The sequence below is a fragment of the Pleurodeles waltl genome, chromosome 4_2 (assembly GCF_031143425.1).
Source record: "Pleurodeles waltl isolate 20211129_DDA chromosome 4_2, aPleWal1.hap1.20221129, whole genome shotgun sequence".
Taxonomy (NCBI): domain Eukaryota; kingdom Metazoa; phylum Chordata; class Amphibia; order Caudata; family Salamandridae; genus Pleurodeles; species Pleurodeles waltl.
Window position 1 is genome coordinate 348,138,398 of NC_090443.1, and position 23,048 is coordinate 348,161,445.

General features: G+C 44.7%; 1 protein-coding gene across 3 annotated transcripts in view; it reads left to right on the forward strand.

The window, feature by feature from the left end:
* Positions 1-23,048, forward strand: part of ABCA4 (ATP binding cassette subfamily A member 4) — a 1,046,570-nt gene that overhangs the window by 816,660 nt on the left and 206,862 nt on the right. For all 3 annotated transcript variants that reach the window (XM_069231419.1, XM_069231421.1, XM_069231420.1), the window contains one exon: positions 14,131-14,163. In XM_069231419.1, coding sequence (XP_069087520.1) covers positions 14,131-14,163 — 33 coding nt within the window. The remainder of the gene's footprint in view (positions 1-14,130; positions 14,164-23,048) is intronic.

Consider the following 23,048-nt stretch of genomic DNA (forward strand, 5'->3'; position numbering starts at 1 on the left):
CATTTTAAAGTAGACAACATCCAAATTAAAAGGCCTCCTATAGAACTCCCACACTTACTAGGTTTTGGCAGAAATATGATAAGATAGGTACCCTACTTTGTACAGGTGTTCTATTAACTAGGTTTCTTTGAATAAACACATATCATATGTTGTTGCCAACTGTTAGACCTGACATCCTTGGCACGGTCTCCTCTGTCTTTTTTGCCTCTGCTTCTCATGTTTTGACTGTGTGCTGGGCTCTGTTTTTGCTGTTTTTGGTACTCTGGGCACTTTACCACTGCTGACCAGTGCTAAAGTGCACGTGCTCCCTGTGTAAATTGTATGTGTAATTGACTTTTCCGTGATTGGCATTTTTTGATTTAGTAGTAAGTCCCTAGTAAAGTGCACTAGAGGTGCACAGGGCCTGTAAATCAAATGCTACTAGTGGGCCTGCAGCCCTGGTTGTGTCACCCACATGAGTAGCCCTGTTAACATGACTCAGACCTGCCACTGCAGTGTCTGCAGTTTTAACCTGCCAATTCGACATGGCAAGTGTACCCACTTGCCAGATTCAAACCTTTCCTTTTTATATATGTAAGGCACACCTGAGGTAGGCCTTAGGTAGCCCCATGGATAGCGTACAGTGTATGTTAAAAGGTGGGACATGTACTGGTGTATTTTACATGTCCTAACAGTGGAATACTGCCAAATTCGGTGATCACTGTTGCAGGGCCTATCTCTCTCGTAGGTAAACATAGGAGGTACCTTTAAATATCATTAAAGAGCAGTTTCCCTTTGAGAGCAGATAGAGATGTGGAGTTTGCGGTCTCTGAACTCACAATTTAAAAATATATCTTTTAGTAAAGGTGGTTTTTAGATTGCTAGTTTGAAAATGCCACTTTTAGAAAGTGGACATTTTATTGCTTAAAACATTCTGTGACCCTGCCTGCTTGTGTATTCCCTGTCTGGGTCAAACTGACAGTTGGACTATTTGTGAATCCCCTCTAGACAGTGACACAAAGGGAGCTGGAGCGTAGTCTGCATATCCTGATGAGCCATCTGGGCTAGAGTGGAGGTAGGAGTGGTCACTTACAGCTGAATGGTCTGTGCCTGCCCTCACACAATGCAGTCTCCAACCCCCTGGTGTGTGTCTACTGCCAGGTCTGAGCAAGGCAGGATCATGTGAACAACAGAGACTTTCCTTTGAAGTTTGCCTACTTCAAAGGCAGAAAGGGGTATAAGTAGTGGACCCAAACCCCCAGATTTTTACATTACTTCTGGAACCAAGAGGAACCTCTGCCAAGGGGAAGAGGAGAAGTATGGCCCCTTTGCCTGTGCTTTGCTCAGTTGGTCTGCAGTCGCTGCTTCTGCCTGTGAAAGGGGACAAAGACTGGATTTTGTGGTATATTCCTACTTGTGAAGAATCTCCAAGGGCTTGGACTGAGCTAGCTTCCTCTTTTGAAGTATCAGGGCCATCAAAGACTTCCTCTACCAGCAACCGGACTCTGCTGAGACTCCGGCCCTGCCAAGTGGTGCCATAACCAGTCCCTGGGCCCTTGAAGATGAAGCTGGTAGAACAAGGACTGAAATCCACGCACAGGGAGCTGTGCGGGAAACAAATTGACACATGACCTGCAACGCGGCTGAAAAATGACGCACCTCTGCCTCGTGGCTGATTTCAACGCATCACCTGCATTGCGGCTGGAGAAACGACGCAACACCCGCTTGAAGCTGCTGAAAATGACGCAAACCCCACACAGCATGGTTTTCCATCGCCGTGCGACCAGATTTCTCACGCATTGTCGTTGGGTGTCAAAGTCATTGTGAAGCTGTGTGGATCTGGGGTGCCCTGTCTGGAAATCGACCCATCGCTCTCATGCGGGAGAGAAAAACGATGAATCGCATACCCGACCGAAGAAGAAACGACACACGACCTCACTTGTGAGTAAGGAATCAACGCATCGTTGACTTTTTCAACGCACACTGGCCTGTGCGTTTTTTTTTTTTTTTACGCATACCAAGTACTTTGTGTAACAACAATGTTTCCATTGTTTTCTGTGGAGTAAGACTCTTTTTAGTTGAAAATTTATATCCTGACTTGTGTATGTTGGATTATTTTCGTTTTGGTGTTGTTTGATTTAGATTAATTAAGCCTTTTTTCTAAACTGGTGTGGTGTCCATTTTGTAGTGTTTTCACTGTATTACTGTGTGTGTTGGTACAAATACTTTACACATTGCCTTTGAGATAAGCCTTACTACTTGTGCCAAGCTACCAAGGGGGTGATCAGGGGTTGTCTTAGGAGTGTAACTTCCTAACCCTGACTCGAGTGAGGCTGTCTGCTTGGACAAACTGACTACCAACCAGAGACCCCATTTCTAACATTGGTGATCGGCGGTGAGGACAGAACTTGTATTTGTACTTGACATGTAGTGATTGAGTGTATACTTCTGTTTTCAGTGCAGTCCATTACGTGACCACATACTACTTGTTTAGCTTTTTCTCTTTTTCTCTTTTTGGACTTTTTCTGCTTCTATTTTTTGTGATTTTTGAACTTCTCTTGGGAACTCTCTGAACTACTTTGGAACTTTGCATTTTTGAGTGAACCTTACCAACATGTCTCAATCTGGGATTGTATCAGCTATGGTTTCAAAGGCTGTTTTTGAGTTAGGGAAATTGGAAGAGTATACAGTGGCTCAACGTAAGCAAATTTGTAAGGATCTTGCCTGGCCAATCAAGAGCCCCACCAAGAAGAAGGAGCTGCAAAAGGCATTGAGGGCCTGAGTGGCAACCAAGGAGGCTGAGGGGCACACAGAGAGAGGAGGAGGATGAGGGTGAGGAGGTGCAGAGTAATCCAGGTAGTGTAGTGGATGTGCCTGTTCTGCCTGGGGTGAGTGTCTCCAGGGCAGGTAGCAGTGTGTCAGCCAAGGGTCTGACTGCTGAGGAGCTGCAGGACAGAGAGGCAGAGAGGGTGCACCTAATTGAATTAGAGAAATTTAAGATGGAAGAGAGGAGGCTGGCCATTGAAGAGAGAAAGATCCTCTTTGCTAATGAGCTCAGCTTAAGGGAGCTGGATCAGAGGAGCCAGTCTAGTAGAGATGGTGGCAGAGGCACCTCAGTGCAGCCTGAGAGGAGGGTACACATTCCCAAAGATCTGTTGAAGGATTACAAGAGGGAGGATGATATTGATCTGTGGTTCAATGGGAATGAGTCTGCTCTCCACATAAACATGGTCCCTAAAGCACATTTAGGGGCAGGTTTGTGAAAGCACTTTGAGGTAGAGGGGAGGGACACTCTGACATCCTTAGGGGATCCTCATGTACTCACCTACTCTATCATGAAGGATGCCCTACTCACCAAATATGGTCTTACTCCTGAGCAGTATAAGGAAAAGTTTAGGTCCTATAAGAAAAGGATTCCCAAACTTGGTTGGAGTGTGTAGACTCTTTTTTCAGGTCACTGCACTGGATGATTGGGTGAAGGGCAGTAAGGTAACAACTTATGAGGGGCTTTACAACTTAATTGCTTGGGAGCACTTCTACAGTCTTTGTTTTCCAGAGCTGCGCCAACACCTAAATAACAGCAAGCTGACTAACCCCAGAAAGTTTGCTCAGGAAGGGGACAGTTGGGAAAGCACCAGGGTCCAGAAGATATATGAGGGAGACCATGTCAAGGGAGGGCAGGGTCCCCATCAGAAGAAGTGGGAGGTAAGGGTAAACAGGGGAAGTTCTCTAAATGGCCCCATCCTAGTTCCCAGGGTAAAGATTGCAGTCCCCAAGTTGAAAACAAAACGTAGCTGTCTACAGGGAAACCTACAGAGAGGGGTCCCCGCAAGTGCTTTGCATGTAATCAGGTAGGTCACATGATGGGTGATCCCAAATGTCCCAAGGGTGACACAAGTACCCTCTGGTGCTCAGTCACAAGGATTAGTCGGTGTGGCTCTTGGGGAGGAGTTGGATCCAGATGGGTGGGAGCCAGCTGAGATGACCCTTGTCTCACTAGGGGACAGTGAGATGGTCCAGAGGACCCTTGTGCCTGAGAACACTAAAAAGTACAGGCAGTGGGTGACCATCAATGGACAAAGGGTGAAGGCTCTGAGAGACACAGGAGCCAGTGTGACTACTGTGAGAAGCCACCTGGTGTCTGAAGAGCAGGTAGTTCCCCATGCACTACACCAAGTAGTTACAGTAGACAACTCTGTGCACCTGTGCAAAGTGGCGCAAGTTCGATTTGAGTGGGATGGGTCTCAGGTACCTTGAGGGTAGCTGTGAGTCCAACCATGCCTGTAGATTGTCTGCTTTGCAATGACCTGGAGGATTCCCCTTGGAAGGAGGTGGAACACAGGTCTCAATTGGAGATGTTGGGACTGCCTGGGTGGGTGGGTGTGTACACCCGGTCAGTGGCAGCCCATCAGGGTGATCCGGAGGCCCTGGAGCCATTAAGAGTGTCCCAGGTGTCTGGCAGAAGGAGGAAGGGCAAGGGGCATGGAAAACCCACTCCAAAAATTCCCACGGTCAGGGAGGAGGCTGAAACTGAGGAGAATGCCCTGGAGCTTGCTGAAACCAAGAGCTGAGACTCAGTGTCAGCAACAGGAAGAGTGGCCCTCTAGGGAAGCATTCTGTGAGGCACAGAAGGTATGCCCTACTCTGCAGGGTTTGCGGCAGCAGGCTGCAGACCAGACGTCTGGCAAGGAGTCTGGTTCACATCTGATTTATTGCGAGGATGGCCTCCTGTATAGCGAGCCTAAGGTTGATGAGCTTGGGGCAGCCCATGTGCTGGGGGTACCCCAGTGCTTCAGAGCCTTCCTACTGGGTTTGGCTCATGATGTGCCTTTAGCTGGACATTAGGGGCAGGACAAGAGCTTTGAGGGGCTTGTCATCCACTTCTACTAGCCCCAAATGCGCAGGCACTCGGATGCACACTGTAAGTCTTGCCAAACTTGTCAGGCAAGTGGCAAGAGTGGGGAGAAATGTAAGGCTCTCCTCCAACCTTTTCCTGTGGTCAGCTCCCCTTTTGAAAAGGTTGGTATTGACTTTGTGGGGCCTCTTGATCCCAAGACTGCAATGGGCAACAGGTTTATTCTGGTCTTGGTGGGCCACCTGCCCCAAGGAAGTGGTCTCTGATAGGGGTAGCAACTTCATATCTACATATTTGGAGTCTCTGTGGAAGGAGTGTGGGGTAACCTACAAGTTTATCACTCCATACCATCCCAGAGGAAACGATCTTTTTGAGAGATTCACCCGCACCTTGAAGGGCATGATCATGGGCTTGTCAGAGCCCTAGAGGCGTAAGTGGGACCTCCTCTTGCCATGCCCTCTGTTTGCCTACAGAGAGGTGCCCCAAAAGGGTCTTGGATTTAGCTCTTTTGAGTTACTGTATGGCCACCCTGTCACAGGACCTTTGAGTCTGATTAGGGAAGGCTTGGAGAAGGCCTCCAGTAAGCCTCCCAGGATGTATTCAGTTACACGCTGGCTTTTAGGAGCCAGACTTCCTGCTTCAGAAGGCTCGCTCAAGAGAACCTGGAAGCAAGCCAGGAAGGCATGCAATGCTGATATGACCACAATGCCACTGTTGTTGAGATTCAGCCTGGCCAGAAAGTGTGGGTGATGGCCCCAGTGGAGCCTCGTGCTCTCCAAGACAAGTGGACTGGGCCTTTTGAGCTGGCGGAGCGCAATAGTGACATCACCTATATGGTGAACTTGCAGACTCCTAGGAACCCTTTGAGGGTCCTACATGTGAACAGCCTCAAGCCTCACTTTGAGAGGACAGATGTGACAATGCTCCTAGCAACTGATGATGGGGTGGAGGAAGAGAGTGAGCCTCTTTCTGACCTCCTGTCAGATAAGGAGAAAGATGGGTCTGTCAAGGGTGTGAATCTCTCCCCCTCACTGACCCCAGACAAACAGAGGAACTGTCGCCAGGTGTTGGAACAGTTTGCCTCATTGTTTTCCTTGATCCCAGGGGTCACTCATTTGTGTATACATGATGTGGACACTGGGGACAGTCCACCTGTGACACGTAAAGTTTACTGGGTGACTGACAAGGTTAGGGCCAACATTAAGGATGAGTTATCCAAAATGGTAGCTCTGAGGGTTATTGAGTTCTCTAGTAGCCTCTGGGCCTGTCCTGTGGTCTTCGTCCCAAAAGCTGCTGCTCCTGGTGCCACTCCACAACTTCAGTTCTGTGTGGATTACCGGGGACTCAATGTGGTAACTAAGACTGACGTACACTCCATCTCCCGACCTAATGAGCCCATTTATCAGTTAGGGGCTGTCAAATATCTCAGCATGTTTGACCTAACATCTAAATATTGGCAGATTGCTCTGACTGAGGGGTCCAAAGAGAGAGGTCTGCATGTTATACCCCAGATGGGCACTACAGGTTTAGGGTGATGCCCTTTGGGATGAAAAATGCCCCTGCCACTTTTCAGGTGGTTAACCAGGTGTTGGCTGGATTGGATGATTTCAGTGTAGCCTACCTGGATGACATTGCTATGTTCAGTTCCACTTGGGAGGAATACTTGCAGCACCTATGCAACATGTTAGAAGGCAGGCCTCACTATTAAGGCAAGTAAGTGCTAAATAGGGCAGGGTTATGTAGTGTCCTTGGTACACCAGGTACACCAGGTGGGGAGTGGCCAGATGGCACCCCTACAGCCAAAGATTGATACAGTTCTGGCTTGGGAGTCTCCCCAGACCCAGACTGAGGTGAGAGCCTTTTTAGGTCTCACCCGCTACTATGGGAGGTTTGCTAATGGGTAAGGCACCATTGTTGCTCCATTAACAGAGTTAACTTTCAAGAAACAACCAAGGAAAGTGATCTGGACTGAGTCTTGCCAGACATTTTTTGATGCACTGAAGGCAGCCATGTGTACGGCACCCATGCTGAAGGCACCAGGCTTCTCTAAAGAATTTGTTGTGCAGACTGATGCTTCAGAGCATGGTGTAGGAGCAGTGTTGTCACAGCTAAAGGAAGAGGGCCTAGACCAGCCTGTAGGCTTTATCAGTAGGAGGTTACTTCCCCGGGAGCGTAGGTGGAGTGCAATTGAGCGGGAAGCTTTTGCTGTGGTCTGGGCGCTGAAGAAGCTGATACCCTACTTGTTTGGGACTCACTTCCGGGCCCAGACAGACCACAGGCCCCTCAGATGGTTAATGCAGATGAGGGGTAAGAACCCAAAACTGTTGAGGTGGTCTATCTCCCTACAGGGAATTGACTTTACAGTGGAACACCACCCTGGAACAGAACACACCAAGGCTGATGGTCTGTCCAGGTTCTTCGACCTTAGTGATGATAACTTCCATGAGGTTGGGTAGTTATCCCCATTTTCATTTTCATGGTAATTGGCTTTTCCATGATTGGCATATTTGATTTACTAGTAAGTCCCTAGTAAAGTGCCCTAGAGGTGCTCAGGGCCGGTAAATCAGATTCTACTAGTGGGTCTGCAGCACTGGTTGTGCCACCCAAATGAGTAGCCCTGTAAACATGGCTCTGACCTGTCACTGCAGTGTCTGTGTGTGCAGTTTTAACCTGCCAATTCGACCTGGCAAGTGTACCCACTTGCCAGGCCCAAATCTTCCCTTTTTATACATGTAAGGCACCCTAACGTAGGCCCTCGGTAGCCCCATAGGCAGGATGCAGTGTATGTTAAAGGTGGGACATGTACTGATGTGCTTTACATGTCCTAACAGTGAAATACTGCCAAATTTGGTTTTCACTGTTGCATGGCCAATCTCTCTCATAGGTTAACATGGGGTCGGCCTTTAAACATCATTAAAGTGCAGTTTCCCTTTGAGAGCAGCTAGAGATAAGGAGTTTGGGGTCTCTGAACTCACAAGTTAAGAATACATCTTTTAGTAAAGGTGGTTTTTAGATTGTTGGTTTGAAAATACCACTTTTAGAAAGTGGGCATTTTCTTGCTTAAACCATTGTGCGACTCTGCCTGCATGTGTATTCCCTGTCTGGCTCAGTCTGACAGTTGGGCTGTTTGTGAATCCCCTCTAGACAGTGACACAAAGGGAGCTGGGGTTTAGCCTGTATATCCTGATGAGCCAGCCGGGCTAGAGTGGAGGGAGGAGTGGTCACTTATACCTGAATGGGATGTGCCTGCCCTCACACAGTGCAGTCTTCAAGCCCCTGGTGTGTGTCTGTGGGCCAGGCCAGGGCAAGGCATGATCTTGTGAACAGCAGAGACTTTCCTTTAAAGTTTGCATACTTCAAAGGCAGAAAGGGGTATAAGTAGTGGACCCAAACCCTCAGATTTTTAGATTACTTCTGGAACCAAGAGGAACCTCTGCCAAGGAGAAGAGTTGAAAAGCTGGAGGAGTACTGCCCCTTTGCTTGTGACTGTGCTTCACTGGGTGGGCCTGCAGTTGCTCCTTCTGCCTGTGAAAGTGGACAAAGACTGGACTTTGTGGTATATTCCTGCTTGTGAAGAATCACCAAGTGCTTGAACTGAGCTTGCTTCCTGTTTTGAAGTCTCAGGGCCATCAAAGACTTCCTCTGCCAGCACCTGGACTCTCTGGTGAGACTCCTGCCCTGTTATGTGGTACCCTATCTAGTCTCTGGGCCCTTGAAGGTGAAGCTGGTAGAACAAGGACTGAAATCCACACACAGGGAACCGTGCTGGAAACATTTTGATGCACCACCTGCAATGAGGCTGAAAAATTACATGGCACCCGCCTCACAGCTGATTTCAACGTATCACCTGCATCGCGGCGGGAGAAACGACGCAACACACACTGGCGACTGCTGAAAATGACTCAAGCCCCACGCAGCACGGTTTTCCATCACTGTGCGACCAGATTTCTCACACATTGTCGCTGGGTATCAAAGTCATCATGAACCTGCACGGATCCGAGGTGCCCTGATTTGAAATCAAGGCGTTGCTCTCTTGCGGGAGAGAAAAATTATGCATTGCCTACCTGACCGAAGAAGAAACAGCTCACGACCTCACTTGCCAGTAAGGAATCAACGCATCGCTGACTTTTTTGATAAAAGCTCGTCCGTGCGGCTTTATTTTTGACGCAAGCCAGGTACTTTGTGTAACACCAACTTTTCAATTTTTTTCTATGGAGTAAGAATCTTTTTACTTTGAAAATTTGTATCTTGACTTGAGGATGTTTTTCATTTTGGTGTTTGATTTAGATAAATATTGCCTGTTTTCCTAAACTGCATGATGTCCATTTTGTAGCGTTTTCACTGTATTATTGTGTGTGTTGATACGAATACTTTACACCTTGCCTTTGAGATATGCCTGACGGCTTGTGCCTAGCTACCAAGGGGGTGAGCAGGGGTTGTCTTAGGAGTGTAACTCGCTTATCCTGACTAGAATGAGGGTCCCTGCTTGGACGGAGTGCACACTGACTGCCAACCAGAGACCCCATTTCTAACATCAACAAATTAGTATTTGAATGATTCTCCTAATTAATTACAATTATCTTCTGAGCCGGTGATGGCATGACTAGGTGCTTCAGACACCCATACGTTATCAAAGTGAGAAAACAAGCAATGGACCGATGCGACCAGAGTTGGCAAGTCTGAATTTGACAAGTCACACCCAGAAGAACTGACAACCTTAAGAAGCAAACACTGTATAGAAGAAGAGGAACTAAGTGCAACAGAGCATTCACCCTTAGAACAGGCAGATTGGTCACAGCAATCCTCTCAGATGAGGAGGGGAAGATCGGTGCACATTGTTTAAACCCTGTGGACACCACACCAACTATCCCATCGGAAGCAGAAATTATACTTGGAAGTCTATTAGGTGAACATACGGAGCACCCCACTATTCACAGTCTTAGTGGAGTCTCTCCCTCCAATTGTCAGTCATTGTCCTTCAATGCTGAATGGGCCCTAAACCTATTCCCCCACAATATCTGATCTGAACAGTGCGGTTGGCAGAAGAACTGGGGTTTCACCGGGCTTCTCGTCCTAGAAACAGTATGGCTATAAAAATAAAACAGCAGTAATTTGTGCAAAGTGAGCTGCTCTCCAGTTAGCTAACGGAAGTGCTTCCCCTGCAACTGAGGGCTTTCAAAAGTTAATGATGACACAATTTCCATGGAATTGTCTAAATAGTGGTCCTATTTCCCCCCACCCTCCTTACAAAAGTATTTTCCGCATGGAAGTTATAACCATTGCCCACATTCCTGTGTAACCTGTGGGTAACTTTGTTTTTCAATTTAGTACTGGTCTATGAACTCCCAGGAGACAATCTTGGAACATAGATTAGAACGGCCACATAAGGAGAAGAATCTGCGGGTAAGTTTAATACCGGAAGTGATTTGCCACAATAATCTGGAGCTCTAGCCTCAAAGGTGGTAAGGAGCAGCCTTTGTAGACTTCATAGGATCGGGCGGCCATTACAGTTGTGGGCAGATGGGGGAACGGAATGTGCAAGTGCACCCATTTCTTTCTTACCCACCATCATGTGCCTCACTCGAGCTAGGCGTGGTGGGGGTATCCACAGTACTGGCCTTGGTTACTGAACTGGCACCCATACTATTGCCATTCCTCGGAATGACAGTTAGGCAAAGCTCGCCACCCTTGCCAATTTTTCCCAGGATATTCTCAATGGCTGTTGAACAGTCATGCAGGGGTTGAAGTTTACTCTCAAGTAACTCACTCAAATGGCCACTAATGGAATCCCACAGAGAACTGTCAGAAATCAAGGAGCCTAGTGACGTAGGCTGATGTCTTGCACTAGCTACGGAAAGGTTGTTGTTGTCCATCTTTTCCTTGGTTTTGGTTTCCCACGTTCTATGTCTGGCTACAGGGCCAGAGTCAAGAGTGAATGTATCCAGAATTACACTAGAGTTAGTACTCATTCCCTTTGGCTTATGACTTTTAGCCACCTCTTCTGTGTTGCCTCCAACAACATTGCCAACTGCTGGGTGATTGGACTGAGCATCCCCAAGACTATCACTATGAGATGATGTCACAACAAGGGGCAGCGGAGAAGAAAGTAGAGGGGAGGCTGGTGGCAGATGGTCACTGGACCACTGGGGTTGCTTTCTGCTTGCCCATCTTCCAATACACAATTAAAAGGGCACCTTACCAAGGTCCAAACGTAATGAGGATAAAACACAGTACCTTTTCTACAGGCCACAATCACTCCATTGCAGCAGACATACAATAAGACAACAAAAACAAAGAGGGGTGGCCCAGTCTAGCCTCCTCTGGGTGATGATGGGCAAAGACAGGCCTGGTCTTGGCGCAGTCTTGCACCGGGCACATGTCTAGGCGTGTCCCACGCGAGTCCCATGCAGCGGGAGTCTGGATATGCTTTTGGCACGGTTGGTGGTGGCAAACCCACCTCCAGGAAAGAGCGATGTCCTAGGGGATGTAGACCCTTTCCATGATGTGCTACAGCTTACGCATGGCAATGTAGTAACCCTCGCCACAGGAGACTGCACGCTCTTTGGGCATGGTTGGCGGTGGCAGCCCAGCCTCTAGGAAAGAGTGATGTCCTGGGGAATGCAGTCCCTCCTCAGGATGTGTGGCAGCTTCAGGTGCGGCAATGAAGTAAACCACGTCACGGGAGTCTGGATGCGCTTTTGCCACTTTTGGTGGTGGCAGTCCCACCCCTAGGAAAGTGCAATGTCAAGGAGGATGTAGTCCCACCCCAGGATGTGTGCCAGCTTCAGGCGCTTTAATGAAGTAACCCACGTCACAGGAGTCTGGATGTGCTTTTGGCATGGTTGGTGGCTGCAGCCCCACCTCTAGGAAAGAGCGAAGTCCTGGGGGATGTAGTCCCACCCCAGGATGTGCTGCAGCTTCAGGCGCGCAATGAAGTAACCCCATTACTGAGCGTTTTAAAGATTTCTCCCAGCTCCTGACACCAACCTCTACATCGTTCTTCAGCATTCTACCCTGTCAACCAAGATACCAGTGTCCTGACACTGACATCTTGGGATTCTCCAGAAATGCTCTTGGTTTGTTCTCCTACCTACCGGGATGCTTTTTTTGTGACATGCAGGGTTCTATTCACAGAACCATTTTGGAATATGTACAGTAGTACTCCTGTAGCACTCTTTAATGTATTCCTACCTGACTATGTGCCCCCAACATTTTTAAAATGGGAATAACATGGGAATATTCATATGCATTTAGTACAAACAGAAAGTACTGTACCCCTTTTGCACTTTTACTAACAGTGAATTGGATGTTTTAGGGCAGATTCACGAAGGCATGTATGAGTACGTAAAAGAGTACTCCATAAGTACTACCTCCCTTACCCATAAATGCATTTGTGAATCAGCCCCTTCTGCTTTCGCTCTTTGCACACCCCATTACCCCTCAGCATACCCCTTGGACTAATCTTAGAGCAGCTACTTTTAGCACTCTCATTAACTACCCTCTGTGACTTTATGCAACCATTTTGCTTCTCCTATCATCTATTGCTGACAACATACAAATATTCTCTTCTTCTAACTTACACCTTATCCCAAATCCAAAATGCTGACCTGGCTTTTCTAACAGCCAAGGATGTCTGTTCCTAACTTTTGATAAATACTTTAAAAACAGAGGATGTATCCCCTTCATCTCCCTGTGTAACACCTGCATATTCCTTTACAGTCCCTCTTGACACACCGACACACCAGACATAATGTGAACTTCAATTTTAGTCGGGAATTATTCATCACCTCCACCCACTACATCCACTCGATTACAGCTACTCAACATAAGAAAACCTCAATATCTACATTAGTGTCTGCTGGTTAGAGTAGTCCAATAGCCTGTGGATGGGACTACACACTGGACTATTTTGTCACACTTGCGCTGTTTAACCTCAGAGGCGTGGCTTGGTCAGTACAATTATGGAGGTGTGAACTTCAGATTTCCCAACAATCACACTGACATATAGTGTGAAAATAAATTCTACGACAAGCAGGGCGCACGAGAGGTGCTTAAGGGGCTGTGTAAAGGAAGAGGGGTGTGGATTGGTAGGATCACTAAGTGAAAGAAGCACAACATTTTAGGGTCTTGCAAAACAAAGATGAGAGACAGTGTTTGTGTTTTGTCAGTTTGTGCATGCAAAAATCCCAGGTGAAATCCGAAAGACACATCACCATACCCGACTGAAAGCACCAGTACCCACTTATTCATCAGAGAATACATTTATTATGGGGGTGTAACACCCTATAGACCCACTCTGAAGCTACGCCTCTGTTTAACCTGCCTCTTCTCCTTGTCTAAGTACAGAAATCAGTCAGAGTGGTTTCAGCCAAACGTCAGTTGCATAAGGAGATGCACACTAATTTACAAAGTCATTCAGTATTCAGCTGCTCCTTACATGTCCTAGTCGGTGTCAATCTACACACCTCATTGTTCCATGCTACCGGCCTATCAACTTCATCCTTGATGGGGCACATAGGGCCCAGAGGGGGCCTCATGTGCTATTTTAAAATTCTGATCCTTCAGATGCTTGGGCCTCTATTTGGAAAAGCCTCTGTTACCACATTTGAGAAAAGACTTACCTCACAGAATTCAAAGTCAAAATATTCACCTCCTCATGCTTGAAAAACTCAACCCCTTGATGTCTAGTTTTTTTTCTCCATCATTGACACTGACATGCATGAAAAATATGTATATATGATAGTCATTGATTAATTCTGCTGCAATCATTCAATGTATATAAATAGAAGCCTTTACTTTAACTGTTTCATGTTTTGCATAATTGCCTCAGCAATTCACATGTATCTTGTCTGCCACTGTTAACTGATCTTACGTACTTCTTGATATTAGCTACGTAATGCACTTCTGTTAGAAGGGATATCTCTAAAAATAAGTAAATACACATTTGGCACCTTTGGCAGTGGAGGGATGTATCAAAATGTCACTTTGCCTATGGTGTCAAAAGTCCTAGCACTGGCATTAAAATTTAGCCGCAATATATCAAGTGTAACCAACCACTTCATTTCTGCATTAATCACACTGCGAAGACATTGTTATCCGTATACCGGACCTGAGCACGAAAATTACTTGAAATAATAATGTTGCATATTGTGAACAACTGGTTTTTTGCAGAGGCAGTTATGTATCAAATTTTCATAAAAACTAGAAGCCAGTGTCTTATTATCAAAGACCTGAAATGTGAAAATGAATGCAGTGAGCAGTTGAATCGATTTTCACAGCCTTTCTTTGTTTTACAGCATGAAGACCAAATACTGGGTGAATGAGCAAAGGTAGGAATCTAAATATATAATAATACGTGTGATATGGACATGTTTCACGTCTATCAACCAGGACAATTTAGTTGAAGACACAGATATTCCTCATGACTCCTGAATGTTTTCTGAAATGAACTGTCTAAATTGAAAATTGTTAATACTATGTTCCTGCCACATGTCCTATTGATCATCTTTTCAGCCCTCTTCACTGACAACATCTCAGTGCCCACATGTCTGTTGGAGTTCAGATGGTTATGGTCCCATGATGCTTTCACGGCTCGGCCATCACTTAAGTGTAGAAATAAAATCCCTAAATTGCTTCTTTACTACCTCTGGCTTGTAACTAACCTCACCTCTGAACATATGAAAGTAGGCATGGCTACTCTTTTGGTCACTTTTTGTGACTGGTGCTTTGTCCCCATAATCAACCTTGAATTATTGCCTGCAGGCTGCATCCTTTAGTTTGAAACATACACTGTTTAAAACATTTACAATGCATGCCATTCAGATCATAGGTCATTTGATGTCATTTCCTGTGATGTCATCAGGGTTAGAGGATCTTCAATGCCATTTCCACCACCTCAGGGATTTGGTAGTGTGACAACATTGCTCCATTCATTGGAACTCTATAGCTTTGATTATGATGATGCTTTGCAGTCACAATGGTTTCAGGATCATGCTGCGTAGGTATTTTTGACTGTTGGCATTTTTGTTCTTCCAACAAAGATAAAAGAGAAGTGAGAATATTAAAATACTTCTACATGATATCTCTGAGAATAATGTCTTGACAATTTATTGTAGTCTTGTTTGTAGGTCTTGATGCAGCATTCAGGGAGCTATACCCCCACTGTATCATACGTATTATATCATCTGAAAATAATATGGCATCAGTCACAGTACCCTATCCATTACTTCACAAGGCAAATATCAAAGGTGAATACAATAGTTAATATGTTTAGGTAGACGATGTGGAGATAAACATCCTAATTATCTACTAATCATGATGATGTAGTGCTATGTAACACACCGGCTGCAATATTATTGTAGATCAATATTATTAGCCTTGACATAGTGTATGCATCCCAACCTCAGGCCAACTGCCCATTCTCTCCCCATTACTAGTCACAATTCTTTTAGCACAATTCTTCTTTTTTCGTGTATACCCTGGTGTATTCACTCAGCTCTAAAAGCTAGGGTGCTTATATGTAAGCACTTCATAATGCATCTGGGGGCAGCTCACTATTCTATATAGAGCTTACTTACTTTCCATCTTGATATAGTGTCATTCAACCACCTGAAAGGAAAGGAAAATCTCCAGGAGATGGAAATGGGGATCCCTGATACAGAAGTGTGATCAGATCAATCTGACAGGTGTCAGTGGATTAGTTCTGTTGCAAAGTTGTCTGGAAGAATCCTCTGTCAAGCAGAAAGGTTTCTAGCTAAGGTTACCCTTAATGTGCGCTAATGGTGAGGAATGTAGGATGAAGAAAATGTGCCAAGCAGGATTCTTCAATTTCAAAAGCCAAACAAACATACAAGGCCTCCAAAACAATATAGCGGTGTGAGACAACCAAGATTTGGGGAAAGTGAATCTTGAGAAAGCTCTCCAATGGGCATGTAAATAAACTATGGCAAGCAGTAACTCAGATCAGTGGTGTGAGGTCAATAAAGATAGACAGATCAGATGAGTGAGGGAGGCCAACACTATGAAGGCGGAGAATGATTTATAAGGTGAAGAGAGACTGATTGGTTGGATACTGGAATAAATAATTGGAAAGAAGAGAGCAAAGGACTGACTTTTCCTAACTATTGAATGTCCAGAAGGTGATGCTTTGGCCTAGGCATATGCTGTGCCCTGTCATAGATGCTGAGCCAATGTGACCACCGCCATTTTGGTTTATTCTACACACAGAAAAGCAAGACATGTCTGCACTAGGCAAGGAACCAACCATCACGTAACTTGTTTCAAACTAAAGCAAGCATGCACTGGTAAGTAGAACAGAGTGGGAAGGACAGTCAAGACATGCAGGATCCACAGGGACTGGGGTGCCTGGCAAGCAACTGCTCTTGGTTAGTTCTTCTGTGGGGTGCAGAGGGCATCTCAGAATTTGATAAATGCTAACAGTATTTGTTGAAGGTGCTCTGCCCTTGGCAAGTGTTGATGACCTGATCGGCATTGCATTAATGGTACTTGTATGTTTTTGAAAAGGGGATCATTTAGAGTTTGTGAATTGGGGGGGGGGCTCTGTAAAATGGCATGCTATCCCATCAATCAGTTCCTCTTCCTCAAGCCGTGGGGGACTTGGCAGGTTTTCAATAGAAGTCTCAACTGGCTCTATTGTCAGTATCCTTTAACTGCTAGCCAACCTGCCACAGGGCCACCAGTTTGTGTACTGTTGCAGGGTAATTCAAAAACTTAAACAATGGCAATAAACCAGACTCCTCTTTGGCTATGTAAAGACAGCTCTTTACTGTCGTGCCAGGGAGATCAACTCTCCTCACGCAGGCAGGCAGTCGTTCTCAATCTGATATACAAAACCACACAATACTTTGTTACAAAACAGCAAATAATGAATCACTGCACAGTTACACATTAGTTGTGAAAAACATGCCAGCCACGTGTAACCCTATGACCCTAAACTTTAACCTAAATTACTACACATCCTTTATTACAGAACAGCAAATAATAACTGAATTGTCAGTTACAGACTAAAAACAGAAAAACATTAGAACACCTATGACCCTGTAACCCTGAACTTTGACTGAATCCCCTACACAGTCTTCATTTGTGGCTTTAACAATGCTTGGCAAACTAACAATTCTTCACTGCATGCATATGTGTGGTAGATACAGCTTTAATAACATGTGTGCTTTATCATTGTGAACCTAAGACCTCAGTGTAGACTGAACTGATTAAAATTTCCTGCACCTATTGCATAATCAGGTTACAATCTATTTGAAAACACAAAGTACATGCCAGTGAGTCTGTGTGTTAAGATTGTAAATTCCTTCATACTTACTAAACACGAGTTGGCCTTTATCTGCAACCCTTTCAAGTTACTTATTCCATTATGTCCTCAGGTGAACTCTTCACCTTATTCTGGTCAGTATTAGATTTGGGCCTACAATGTTCTTTTACACCATACAACTGTGTACCGCTTTCTGCTGGAGTCTGTTGTTGTGTTATATTTTTTACATTAATGGTTCACATTTCTTACAACAGTACATCGAGTGACCCACCATAAGTAAGTTGGGCCTCTTGATGTCCAGTTTTTTCCTGATAGTGCCACGCAAAGGCTTGGTGGTCCAGGGCAGTAAAATAATCAGTGGCAACCAGGCACAGGGAACAAACCCAGGTGGAATCCCAAGCAGAGGTTTTCCATCTGAAGTTGAGCTTGATGCTGTTGGATTTGATCCAGGTGCTTTTTGTTGTGAGGATCTTGTCCATCAAGGAGAATGTAGGTTGGGTGTTGTTTGCGTAGGAAAATATGTTGATACCATGCAATCTGTTGAGGTTGGCCAGCAGGGTCATGTAGATGTTGAACAAAGTTGGACTGTGAGAGAAATCTTATGGGACCCCACAGATGAGGGTCTTGGCTTCTGATGTGTAGGGTGACATGCTTACTTTTTGTGTCCTTCCTGTGAGGAAGAAGCAGACCCAATTGAGAGTGGGTCTTTGATGCCTATTTTATGTAGTCTTATGAACAGGGTGGAGTGGGAGACCGTGTCAAAGGCCACTAGGAAGTCAAGAAGGATGAGGCCCACTGCTTCTCCTCAGTCTAGGGTCATCCTCATGTCTGTTGCTGTGATGAGGTCAGTCTTGGTGCTGTAATTGGGTCTCAAACCTGATTGAGTGGTTTCTAGGAGTTGGTGTGTTTCGAGTTAGTGGGTAAATTGCTTGTTGATAGCTTTATCCATGACCTTGGACAATTTTCTCATGAAAAGCTAGGGGCTCTAAAAAGTATGGTGTGCTTGTGAAGCCAAACAGTTCCAGGAATTAACCTTTTTTTTCAGAATTTGCTATTGGGGCTCCCATATGGTAAGGATTAACTCCAGTGTGCAATGCTATAAATTACATACAATGTCCTGGTACCGAAATGTTGCATTCATTGCACCCATATACCATGAGTTATTATTCACATGTCAAAAATGCCTCTAGCATGTGTGAAGCAAATATTTTCTCATAGGAGCCTTCCTACTCCCATAAGCTATGATTGCAATCCCTTAGGCAAAGAATTATTTCCATTATGCCTCTCACTGATTCTCTCACTGATTCCCACGTTCATGCTTAGAAATACTCTAACTCAAACCAACTCTAACTCTTTCACACTTCTCTCTCTCCCTCATTCACTTATTCTAATTCACTCGTATTCACACTGCCTCACTCAGTCTCACACTTACCCCATCACTCATTCCCTCACCTTCTCTAATTTACTCATTCTCACTCATACTAACTTTCATTCATTCCTACTCTGTTACACACACTCATTCTCACTCACAAACACACTCACTTTATCACCAATTCTCACTCACTCTTAATGTAGAAGAAATATTTGAACTGTCCCTCATGTCACAGTGACATGACAGTTTATGCATTATGTTAACAAAAGTACTAATAGTTAGATTGTAAAATGTTACACTGAGAAACCATATTTGTGTTCATTCACTCTAGACTTGCTGTCAAAACCTATGCAGCATAGAGATTACATTTCATGTTTGAAGAATTAATCTGTAATTGTGTTATATTTTAGAGTATAAGATAATAGTCTGCATTAAAACGATATAAGATTTCTTATGAAAAGTGTTTTAAATCCATATGCAAAAATAGAGAAATATAGTTCTGCCCATTATTGACTGAGATGTATTTACAGAGTTGCTTCATTTTCAAATAATTTTAACATGAATGCTAATGAAAGTTTATTATTGCTGAAATTTCAGTTTCTGTATTAGACTTGTTTTATGTGAATGCATTAATGTGCTCTTTTAATTAATTTTCATTAGATTAAGTGAGGCCTGTTAGGCCCTGTATTCGTGACTGTGCAGAAAATGTCTAGTCATTTTACTAATGTGGACCTTTCATCCAGATTTCATTCTCTTGAGAATTCTAGTTTTGTTATAGATGTCTATTGTTTTATCTATTATTTTACACCTAGTTAGCCTAGCAACTCGTATTTGAGGATGGAACATTTGGGACTGTAGACTGACAATATATACAAATGTTCCAGTCTTGCCTGGAAGAGTACAGATGGGTGCCATTCTCATGGCAAACCCGAGAAACCACACCAATGTTGCAAGTTTGAGTCGCATGATCGATTTCTATTGGATTTCATCTCTTCAACATCATGTAGACTGATGAACAGACAAATCATCTTGCCCTATGAACATTAATATGTTGTTCCCTAGCAGGACTAGGATCAGAAGAATCTGGTGCAGAAGATGAGCTGTCCCTTCCCAGTTGTCTGCCCCAGTACCATTGTGCTTGCTGAACCCCTTTGAACCTGAGTGGGATAATCCTCCTTTCCTTTACCCCTTTTGAAATGCCTTGTTGAGATTTAGAGATTTTCCCCCAGACCCAAAGAAGAAGACTCTTGACAAGCTTCAGAAATGCTGATGCCTTCCCTTTTTACTCACCGTTTGTCCACTCTAGTTAGTGACCTGTTGCCCAAGATTACTTTTTGAAAAACATTTTTTGCCCCTTTTGTCCTTTTGGTCTTTTGCCCACATGTGTTCCACCCAGCACATGCTAATCCCTGACTGTTAATCTGTAGAGTTTTCCCGTGCCGAAGATAGCATAACCTTGATGATTTGAATTGCCTTAATGCTTATCAAAATGGAGCAACACTTGTTTTCTGTTCATCACATAATTCTGCTAATGTATTGTAGGGTGCCTAGTTATCTTAATATTAGATCGCCTGAACTTATTCCGCTGCCTTGTTCAACCCTTGGTGATACTGAATCTTTATAGCTTTGTCTTTAGACTTCTCTACATGACTTTGAGATTAGGTTTTTAATAAAACTCCTTAACTTTATTCCAGCTTGGAGTTTTCCTTGTATGGCCACATTGGTCATACTGTGTAATTTAATTGGTTTGTATTGAAATTTGATGATTTGTCTTCCACGCCCTTATGATGGACCTAAAGAACCATTGATTTCGTCCGACGTTGATTTCTGCGAAGGAAGAAACCCGCCAGTAGATCTGGTAGCAGACTGATGGTTTGACCCACGGGGGGAGAACAAGTGATAGTGTAGATAGGATTGGTCCCATGCGATTGCCCAGTCCAAATTATGCGCACCCCGCATTTTGTTCCATGATTTGTTCCAAAGTCTGATGAGGTTCCAGCGTTGTTCTTACGAGAGAGGGATGCATGAGCATTATTACGGTTTTGCACTTACATCGCTTTTGACCTGAAGATTGCTGTAAAGTGTGATGTTTTGAAGTGTTTTGTGGAGTCCCCGTACTTTTGGGATTATGGCACTTGTTGCTAAAGAATGTCCACAGTTTTCGTTGTTTACAGGTCCGTCATGGCCTAAGATCCCGAGATAACAACAAGTGTAGAAGATACTTTGTTAATTTATTGTCTGCAGTGAGGTGCTTGTCATGAGATGTTGTTTACAATGCCAATAGATTTGTTTTGAATCAGTGTGAGTTTTGGTTGCTATTAAGTGAATCCTGAGGGCCCATGGAGGATCTGTATCAACCGGAATGAGGTCTGCTGGTCAAGTTTCACTTGTTGAGTAATTGTGAAAGCTATTGTCAGAAAGCATATCTCTGTACAGCTTTGAAGTGTTTGAGTCCCTGTCATGTAGTGTGCAGAGAGCTTGTTAGTTTTTACTCACATTATTTTGCATTCAGGGCCGTATTTATACTCCGTTTGCGCCGAATTTGCGTCGTTTTTTTCGACGCAAATTCGACGCTTAACTAACGCCAACTAACGCCATATTTATACTATGGCGTTAGAGGCGTATAGCGCCAAAGTTCCCGGAATGTGCGTCATTTTTTAGCGTGAACCCCTTCCTTGCGTTAATGATATGCAAGGGAGGCGTTCCCGTCTAAAAAATGACTCCCAGGTCTTTACGTGGTATTTATACTCCCGGGCAAAAGAGATGCCCGGGAGTGGGCGTGGCTAAAAACGGCGCCTTTGCGCCGCTTTTTAACGCCTGGGTCAGGCATGGCGTTAAGGGACAAGTGGGCTCAAAATTAGCCCAGAGTGCCCTCCCCTGCCCCCAGGGACCCCCCCTGCCACCCTTGCCCACCCCAGGAGGACACCCAAGGCTGGAGGGACCCACCCCAGGGACATTCAGGTAAGTTCAGGTAAGTATTTTTTTATTTTTTTTTAATAATTTTTTTTGGCATAGGGGGGCCTGATTTGTGCCCCCCTACATGCCACTATGCCCAATGACCATGCCCAGGGGACAGAAGTCCCCTGGGCATGGCCATTGGGCAAGGGGGCATGACTCCTATCTTTACAATGATAGGAGTCATGTTGATGGGGGATGGGCGTCGTTAAAAAATGGCGCAAGTCGGGTTAAGACGATTTTTTTGCCTCAACCTGACTTGCCCCATTTTAAGACGCCCTAACGTCATTTTTGCCCAACGCCGGCGCTGCCTGGTCTACGTGGTTTTTTTCCACGCACACCAGGCAGCGCCGGTCTGCTTGCGCCGGCTAACGCCATTCCATAAATACGGCGCCCGCATGGCGCTTCAGAATGGCGTTAGACGGCGCAAAATTTTTTGACGCTAAACTGCGTTAGCGCAGTTTAGCGTCAAAAAGTATAAATATGGGCCTCAGTGTGTGTGAGCGATTGTGTGAGAGACGATTATGAAACAGGTATGTTGCTGAAAGGACTGAGTGTGACGTCACCATGTGCTGCGCTGGTATAGGTGGGTGGGTGTAAAGCCGTGCTGGTATTTGTGGACAGTGCTGGCTTGCTATTGGTTTAGAACATTGAGAGAAAAGGATTATAGGATTGAAGTTACTTCCTGATTTGAATGAAAAGCTATTGTGACTTATTGAATTTGATTGAAAATGAAGTTCTTTAAAGCATTAAAAACTGCATTAAAAGGAAATATGTTTATTCTAGTTAGAGAGGGTATAGAAACCCCACCCAAAGGTACTCCAGGTTACTAGGTAGTGTCTTACAAAGGATTTCATGCATATGTGTGACTTGAGCAGTGGTTCAAGATTACTGAGAAAGAAGGTGCTTTAGTATTTCTCTGTTATGGAACTTTTAACCTAAGAATTCTAGATAATCTGAGGCGAGTGCTTTATGAGATGAAATTGCCTCCATGACCCGCACAATGTGAAATGCTTAACATTTGGGAAGACATAGCTAGACTGAAACTGAAAGCCAAGCATGAGATTAGAGTGCAGAAAACATTAAAGACAGTTGACGAGGCAAGATGAGATGAGCAGAAAGCTTGGAGAGCAAACATAATTGAAGGATCCCGATTGTACCCAGCTATTTGTAGTGAAGATAGAGAAAGCACCAAACCCAAGACTAACAAAAAGAAAGGGAGAGCAGAGCAGACTACAGATATTCAAGATAAAAAGATAGCGACATACAAGAATTATTCAGATGGAGTTTATAAATTGGATCTTGCTTAATTGTCTACCTCCATACTGTTCAGTTGAGGTAGGACAAGAAGTGAAGCTGCCCAAAATGTTACCCTGAAAGTGCCTAATGCTGCATTTGCACAAACCTGAGTCAGATAGTTCCAGGTATGCCTGTAAAGTCAGTGACACAAATTCCTGAAGTGAATCAACCAGTTCAGAGCTTTAATACAGCTCAGCCTGTACTGAGTCCTATTTTGAATCAGATTGTGCCAAATTCTAATGTTAATCAAACGACGTAGACACCTCATGAGAATCCTCCTGTGCAAACTTTTATTCCGAATCAAC